This window comes from Fringilla coelebs, assembly GCF_963513975.1.
Source record: "Fringilla coelebs genome assembly, chromosome: 3".
Lineage (NCBI taxonomy): Eukaryota > Metazoa > Chordata > Aves > Passeriformes > Fringillidae > Fringilla > Fringilla coelebs.
This window is the reverse complement of record NC_140030.1, coordinates 74573305-74582458: the sequence shown is the minus strand read 5'-3', so window position 1 is coordinate 74582458 and position 9154 is coordinate 74573305. Positions and strand designations below refer to the sequence as shown.

Sequence of the window (9154 nt, the reverse complement as noted above, 5' to 3'; positions counted from 1 at the left end):
CCCTCGGGACGCTGCAGGCGAAGGGATCTCCCAGCCCTCTGGATAACGGGTATAGACCTGTGAGGTCGCTTGTCCCGCGGGACGCTGCAGGCGGACGGACCCCCACTCCCATGGACAGCACCCCCGGTCCCTGCTCAGCCTCCCGGCTGGGGGCGCTCTCGGTCACAGGCGCCAGCCGTGGCTCCGCCCCGTTCTCGCTTCTTGCTCGCGGATTGGTTGAATGCCCTGCCACTCAGAGACGGGGCGTGGCCAGCAGGCTTTGGCTCTCGCTCAGCCAATCGCAGCGCAGGGAGCTGGGCGGGGAAGGGGCGTGCCCGTCGCCATGGCAGCCGCGCTACCGCCCCAGACGCGTCCCGGGTTAAATCCCCGAGGGATCCTGAGCCGGAGCCGGGGGAGTTCTCGCTCCGCCTCGGCGCGGGACCGGGCAGGATGATGCGGCCGCGCCGCGGGCTCGACCCGAGCTCCGTGTGGGCGCAGCGCCTGCGGCAGCTGGAGCAGCGGTTGCGCGTGAGGGGGCGAGGGGCGGGGCCGGGGCGGGGCCTGCGGGCGGGCACGTGCTGCGGGGCCGCGCCTCGGCCGGCGGGCGGGAGGAAGGGCCGGGAGCGCGCTGCCAGAGCTGGCTCCTGCCTGGGCGGGCGCCCTGAATGCCGCGGTGCGGGGCTGCCTGTCAGACTCCCTTGTGTCGGAGGAGCCTGCTCCAGCCGGGGCTGGGGTAGGAGCGGAGTGTGAGAGCGGTGAGCAGCTCTCCTTCCCTCGCACCACACCGCCGGCAGGGCGGGCGCTCGGCGCTCTGGGGAGGCGCCCCAGTCCTGAGGGAGCGTCTGGCCGCCACGCCGCTGAAGACCTCTAATAGTGCTGCCTTGGGAATGGAAACTTGCGTGTTTATGTATAAATAAATAAAATAGTGCTTTGCTAAGGACCACGGTTCTGGAAAATGCCAGGAGGGGGTGGTTTCGCAAAGCAAAAGGGCTTTAAATGGTGTACCTATGCGTTCCGACACAAGCGAGCAACGTAACAGAAAAGATGGAGATAAAGGAATATTAAGAGTTTATCCTAATTTTTGCTCGCTCATATACAAATATTGTTGTGATTAGGAGATGGAGGTAGGTAGTCCATTGATCTCAGAAGTTTGAGAAACAGTGGAAAATGGTAATGAAGGCTATCATAATGAAATTATATTAATCAGATGCATATTTTTTTAATTTTCATTTTTGTGTATTTGGGTGGGTTTTCTTCCTTAGACCAAAGAAGAAAGAATAGTTGTCCTGGAAACTGAAAATGCTGTTCTTCATCTAAAACTTGCAGAGGTGACTGTTTATTTTTTTTCAGAAAGAATTCATGTGGAAATAGAAAAAAAAGACACTGAAATCTTCCTTCCTGTTTTCAGATTTTGCCCTCTCTACCAGTTGAGAAAATCTATGAAGCGTTAAGGCTCAGCATCTCTTTCTTTTCAAAATCATGAATGGTAGCATAATGATAGGTTGATAAGTAACTGGAAGTTAGCTTGAATTTAAATATTTGCTGTTGTTTTAAATCTAGAAAGCTGAACTGAGGGAATGACTCTGGAAGCATTAAATATGGAATATTTCTCCTTACAGGGAATATGTTTGTCTAAAAGACAATGGCAGATTTTTCAGGAATGCTTTTTAGACACAATTGGGATGATGCTTTGAAAGGAACTGTTCACAGAATGCAGGAGAGACATTTCATTAGGAGTAGACTTACCAGGGATGCCCTGCTGTGTTTTTAGTTCTGGTATTGTTGCATGTGTGCCTTGTCACATAGCATACAGCAGTAACTGGATGCCCTCATTGCCTTATATCCTTCTATAGGATAGAAGGATATAAGTATAGGTTATTCCTAGATCCTCACTGAAATAAGGAGCAGCCTGTGATAATGTTTGGGGCCTTCCAAGGGGGAGATTTCAGGATTTAAAGAATTTTGAATATAGATCTAGGCTGCTAGAGCAGAGCCAGCTGTGATTATTAGTGGTGATGGAAACTGTTGGCCAAGAGTTTCTAATCTGGGCTGAAACATTAACTGGTTGGGTGACCTCAGGGAAGCCATTTGACCTCCTTGTGGGTTTGCTAACACCCATGGATAAAAGTGGGTTTAACATTTTTCAAAGTCTAACTGGAAACAGGTGGTATATCTGAAATTAGTTTTGCTAGGTATACAGACGAACACAAATTTATTCTGAGGAAATGTTTTTATTGTCTTTGTTCTTCTTTACAATATTCATTGAAAGCCTTAAGTATTTCAGCTGATTATTTTTCATCCTCACAAGCACAAGAAATTAATTATTCTAGTCAGTAAGGTATATCAGATGTAGGAAGGAGTTGTCTGTGTATCAGAGAATGAAGCCTTGTTTTTGAAATAGAGCACTGCTTTATTTTATTGAAAAATGTGCTGGAAGAAATGGGCACCTACAGACACACAAGGAGTGTCACAGTGTTACCACCATCAGTCAGAAACAATGTCAAATGAAATCCTTTGCAATTAACCTTGCACTAAGGTTCTTGCACTGATTCAGGCAGTTAAATACACTTCAAAAGTTTGCCTCTTCTTGGTTAATGTGCCCCAGCAATCTGAAAATACAAGCTGAACTGACATCTATGAAATAGTTTTATCTTAATTGAAGACCATCTATTAAAGACAATACTAATTGAAATTAGTATTATTTAAGGTTGTGCAAGATTCCACCATATGTCCTAATATTATACCAGCTATGCTGGTGAGAAAAGCTACTGCCCTTGACTGTGTATCCCTGATCCTTCAGGTCTGCCAGTGGAGCTGCCTGAGTGATTGAGCTGTAACAAGTCCAGTCACAGGGACAAGGGTTAACAGAGGTCTCATTCTTAACTTGTAAAAGCTAATTGGATTCATTTTGTCTGGAGTGAGTTGGGAAGCTTTGGAGACAAACTTATGAGGATTACCATAAATTAGGATTTGCGGTGTAGATGTTGGTCTATAGGTTGCATCAGTCTTATTAAAATGTTATCTCCTGCTACAGACCTTCCCTTACATCCTTGAGACGGTGATGAACTTCAGCACTTCTGTGTTCTGCAGCCTGGTGTACTGTTATCCCAGCAGCATACTGGAGGGGTTGTTACTGCACATAGGCAGGCAGATTTCTAGGTAGATCTCCTTTTGCCCTGCTTTTTCCTATTTGGAAGTCTGTTTATGTACCTGCATAGCCCTTGCCTTTATTAGCAGAATTTGAGGTCCTAACCCTGCAGCCTTCTTTATGTAAAGCCAAGTCAGCCAGAATGGATCTGATTGCAAACCTGAGATTTCACTTTGGAGAGCACTATTGAATAGCTCTGTTTCACTTCTGCTTATAATAAACCTGACTATAAAAATGTTTTAGTCCATTTTTTGCTTCTATGCTCAAGCACAAGTTTGCAAGTGCTGGCCTATGAACAACTCTGGTGAATGTTAAAACTATCTTAGTGGAGAAATCCCAAAATCAAGGCAACGTTTGCAGTAAAGATGGACTTGATAGACGAAGTGATGCAATGACAGTAGCATCGAACTTTCTGCTTTTATCTTAGTGTTGAGAAATGTGGAGGGTCAAGGGGAATCTGTGCAGATGGTGCAGATTAGGTGCTAAAAGGAGGTTTTAGCTACCCTAAGCTTACTTAACAACAAGGCTTGAGTACTGCAACTGTTTGTATACATATGCTTAACTTTTCTAAACACTGTATAGAATCAATCTCAATATCTGGGACCCTAAAGCCTGTCACAATTAAAAAAAACAAACCTCTTCCTGCTATTTCTTGTAAGAACTTTTTCTAATAGTGCTAAGGTGGTGCATTGTTCTACAGGCCTTCCACTTGCATGTGGAAATAGAAGATTCATGCTTTGTGAAGGTGAAAAAGCCACATGAAAATATTGGTTTTGATAAGTGAAGTACTTCTTTTTTTGAAAATACAGTCTGTCTTTATCCTAACAGCTCCAGGATGTTGTACTGTTTTTGTCTGTAGTTAAACTGCAATTAAATGTTTGCTTTTTATCATCTGATAAATGTTGTTATCAGATGATTGGAATTGAATCAAATCCATTGTATGAGTAGGTTTAGCTCTTTCATGTCTTTTGTCTCTTCAGTGCTTTGCTAATTTAAATAACAGGGCATCACAGTCACAGAATATATGGTGTGAATAAAGTAGGAAATAAGTCTGTGCAAGAGACAAGTGCATTTCAAAAATAAAGAGGCAATACTGGTTAATGAATGATAGATGTGACAGGTGGCAGGGGAAAATAGCTGAAGTTGCAGTTCATTTTAAGTACCAGGACTCTCAGAAAATTACAAAAATGCATTTTTTCGTGTTATACAGATTCTTCCATATTGCAGAATTTCACAAGAAGTCTCTACTGAGATGACTCTTCTTGCATTCATGCCTGTAAATGTTTAAAGTTGCATTATTTCTATTTTCCTTTTGATTTCAACATCTCTAAAAATTCTCAAGTTGGCCATAAAAATTGCTGTTGCATAATAGGTAATTTTAGACTGTTAGACGGGATTCTTCTCCACAAACTTTAAAAATTGCTTTTGTTGCTGTGATCTCTGAAGACCCAGAGCAGGGCTTTGTTGGCCCAGCTTGGCACCATTGCAACCCTACTGATTGTAGTGGAGTTGGTGTTGTCAGGGGCACAAAGCTGGGGGTTTTGTATTCAGGATTTCAGCAGTTAACACGTGTATGTTTGTCTTTGTTCTGTTTCATGTCCTTCCACTGTGCTTTCTGCATTAAATCTAGATTCCAGAGACACTTAATCCAGCTGTGTAACCAGCCCTTTTCCCTGAGTGAGAGGGTTTAGGTGCTGCAGAAACATTTTAGTAATCTAGTGCTCAGGTTTATGATCCAAGAAAGTAGAATTTTGTGATGTTAGCCTGTTACCACGAGGTGATTCTTTACATAATTCAGAAAAAGGTAAAAGCAAAGAAATTAAGAATTAGCGACATGCTATGTTATCATATAGTTGAATTACCAATATTTACAGAGATAAAGGGGACAGAATGCAATAGGAAACATGAGTGTTTTAAGTGATTATTTGTGGTTTCTTTTTTAAATAGTACCAAGGGTTGGCTGGAAGAAGCACTAATGAAGTATTGCAGCTCTATGCTGCTCATGGACAGCAGATGAAATTTCAGAGGAGTTCTGTTGTAGCCCAGCTGCATGGAGCAATAAAGGTAAAGGCAATTAGTGATAACATAGACATAATCAATGCCCTAAACATTTACACGATTATCAAATATAGTAAACCCCAGAAAATGGTGTGATATGACCCTGATCTGTGGCTTCATTGTATTCAGAACAGGGCTTACAGCGAGGTGTAACAATGATTTCATAGTGATTTTGCTGTACTAGACTGCGAAGTCACCTGAGAGGCTGGTAAAAGTAGATGGTCCTGAGCTCCAGGATCTTACATATAGAGTGCTATTAATACCTGAGACAGATAATTTTGTAGTCAAAACTTTACAATTTCCCATCATACAGACATCCCTAGAAAAGAAAGTAATTGTGATATACTTTAGCCAGGTAGGCAAATCCTTTGAAGAAGGCATTTTAGAGCTCCAGTGATTACTAAGAGTTCTCTGGCAGATCTCACAAGAAGTTTGCTGTATGCTCACTCAGGTTTTAATTTTGCATCACAGAGACTGAAACTGTTCTCCTAGTGCCAGTACCATAATACTTGCCTTTGTTGAAGTTGTTGAAGTACTTATTTGTGAAGTTACTCCACAGAGTAGCGAGTTCCTTTTAGGCACACTACCAAATATCAGCTTTTCTCAGGGCAGCACCGAAATGACCAAAAAGTATCTCAGAAAAAAAATCTGATTTTTAACAGACAGAAGGATGCAGCTTAACTGGAGCATTTGTTGGACTAGATGATTGTCGTAGGTCTCTTCCAATGGAACTATACTGTTTTATACTAATTATAGTAGTTCTGCTTTGTAAATTTTGTAGTAGTATTTTATATTTTTGATTAGGTAGAATGGCAGAACTGCTTATCATGCAATACCAGTGGATTGAGGTAGTGAACTGTCAGATGTCAATGAAGACTAGGAGGGAGCAAAGCTCTCTAAATAGAAGTCTAGATGAACAGTCATCCTATACCCACAATAACAAAAAGATACTCCTTCCATTTACATTTTATGGCTTTTGAGAGTGAGAAATGCAATGATTTTGTCCCTTTAGTTTAGATTGCCTTTTTATCATTGAAACTAATTAATTAATTCAAGGTCAATGCCTTAGGAAAAAAAAAAAGTCACAGAATATGTAACACTTTGTCACAGAACATGTAACACAGGCTGACAATGAAATATCACACTGTTTCTGTGACATAAAGTATTGTTAAGTTCACCTTAGAGATGGTTTTACATGTCCATTTCAGGATTTGGATGTCAAGAACTTTACTAATCCCAAAATTAGGTCAATTTGTTTTTATTTAGGAGGACTTGTAAGTGAATATAGGCTGATCTTACAAACATTTAAAAGCCTCATAATGTATATTACACTGAATTACATACATAATACAAATACTTTTCTGACAACATCGGTTTCCGGGTTTTTTTCTCAAAATACAATTGGTCTCATAGGAAGACATAGAACTAGCCTGTACAAGAAATGCCTCAAGTGAATCTTAGCAAATACCCTCTGATCAAAGTGTGGAAAATTAAAGTAAGGATCACAATAGATCACAATTTTTCATTGCTAATTCTGGGTATGGCTTAAAAGTGGACAGGGCCCACACATGCTCTCACACACTTATTTTTGTTTGATGAAATAACAAGGAGACTTGGTTATACCTGAAGCTGTGTTACAGTCAAAATAGGTATGATAAAATTATAAGGATCCATAATCTCTTGCTGACACTTTAAGGAAATTACATTGCTAAATGTTTTGCAGGATCCTTCTCTAAACATACTGAAAGATATTTTCTTGAAGGCTTCCTTCCATCAAGTAGAGAGTTATTCTTGCCTGTGCTGTCTCACCATAATAATTTGGGTTGTTATATTGATTCTTTGTAACTGGTGGTTCTGTGTCTTTATAACATATTTTTCTTCTTGCTGAGAAGAGGCTTAAGCAAGACCTGAAGAGCCTTCATTCATTTGCTCTTGAGCTTTCAAAAGACTTTCAACGTCAAAGCAAGACTTGTCTTTACCGAGTTCTGGCAGCAGTCCAGGGGATACAGCTGCAGAATGAAGCAATGCAAAGTAAGGCTCATTGCACTTAGATTTCAAACATGTAACTTCAACAATGTAATTGTTCAATGTTACTAATGTTAAAAGGTTGAGTTTGATTTTTGAGAAATGTGTCACTGAAATTGTAGCATTTGTTTCTTGTTTGACATTAAATCATCAAGGAGTTCTGAAGCATTAGAAGAAGTACAAGTAAGTCTGCACAGGTTATGACTGATCATTTGAATTTGTCTTTTGTGTAGATTACAGCTGCTAGTAGACTGCTGCTGAGTTGGCTCAGCTGTAACCTTTTAAAACTGAAGTTCTCAGGCTTGTTATCTTGGCTGTTTTAGAAGAGCCAAATAAAGAATGCATTGCTTTATAAAGCTGAAATTTGTCTGCTTTTGACTGTACCAGCTTATTTCAGAGATTTCTGAAAATACTGCCTGAAATTAGGATAGGCTTGATTTTTAATATTTCTGTGTATTTATCAAAAAAGAAATTACTTCAAATTCAAAAACCAGTTGCATCTGCTGGACTGTAGATACTAACAGCACATGGATTGCTGTTTTGGAATTCAGGCACTTCCTTGTTCATGTATACATAGGAAAGAGAGCCAGTGCACTGGTATACTCTGCCCTCATCCCTGAGGATTAAGTGCGTTGGTCCTACACCTGGATCCCATAATGTGGATCTCTGCGCCTGCTTCCAATACCCTTGATTCTGGTGAAGCTCCTACCAGGCCTGAGAATCACATGACACATGCAATGCTTAAATTATTTGATGTAGCAGCCTCATGAACTACAACAGATGCACAAGTTTACAATCAAAGGCCCTTTGTGATGCTCTGAAAGCCATCTGTCACTATTTAAAAGGTATGTTTTCTTTCCTTGAATTATTGCATTTTGGGACTGGTTTAGTTCTGATGGGACTCCTTATGTCAATAGCAACGAACAGCACTCTTGGTGCTGGGTGTTTACAAAACTTATTCCTGTAGGTTAAGTACTAAGTTATAAATAAAATTTATTTGATTACTGTATTTTTCTTGTAGAGAAAATGCTCCTTCAAGGAAAAAATCCCAAAATTGAAAATTACCTTTATCTAAAAGTGAACTTTTCCCCTATTGAAACAGGGGGCTAAATGAGCAGATATGAGATTGAGTTTGGCACTGAGCTATTGTAGTGTAAATAAATAATAAGTGTTCCTTCGGAGGCCTGGCAAAATTGTGTTTACTGTTCTCAATTTTCTTTGAAGTCATAAGCAGGAGGAACTTCCCTAACTATAACAAAATTTGTATCCACTTTGGTGGATGACTTTTGTTTTAATTTGTTTAGTTTTCAGTTGTCTGTCAAGTGTTTTAGATGGAGATTCTATTGTTAAGGTTAAATATGAGCATTGGAATTACCATCCTTAAATTACATGTAATCTTTTGTAGACAGAAAGCCCTAAGTATATATTCTGGAGACAGTATATATTACCAGTTTAATCTTAAAATAGAGATTGACAACAAGGGAGAAAATTACAGAAGAAGCATTTGAGTAGGTAAATTTCAAGGTTGTAGTTGACATGCAACAAACTGTAAAACTTTCTTATAATAACTGAGTAGTCCTTTGCTTAGAAATATTTATTCACAATCTGAAAACCAGGCTATGCCACCTTTCCTACTGAATTTAAGCAGTAGCAGTTCATAAGAGAGAGAGGTGCCCATTATTCTGTTATAGGTCTGTTTCCCTCAGGGATAAAGCTGATATCATTTTTGTTAAAAAAATATTGGCCACCCAACTGCATGTGATACTACTGAGACAGATGCAGTAATGCAGCAGATTTTTGGAAAGATAGGAATTCATGAAAATTTGAGATTAGATTTTAGATTGCTTCACCATGCAGATACTATCAGAAAGAGTCACAAGCCTAGTGACTTAGATATGCTTTGCAATTCTGGGACACTTTCTCTCTGCATGGAGAAGATTAAAA

The 9154-nt window shown here is 40.2% G+C and overlaps 1 protein-coding gene across 1 annotated transcript in view; it reads left to right on the top strand.

Moving 5' to 3' along the window:
- Nucleotides 1-432: 432 nt before the first annotated feature.
- Nucleotides 433-9154, top strand: part of KIF25 (kinesin family member 25) — a gene marked incomplete at both ends in the record, with an annotated part of 41394 nt that continues 32672 nt past the window's right edge. The window contains 4 exon segments of the mRNA XM_084202097.1: nucleotides 433-507; nucleotides 1242-1307; nucleotides 5075-5191; nucleotides 7078-7216. Coding sequence (XP_084058223.1) covers nucleotides 433-507; nucleotides 1242-1307; nucleotides 5075-5191; nucleotides 7078-7216 — 397 coding nt within the window.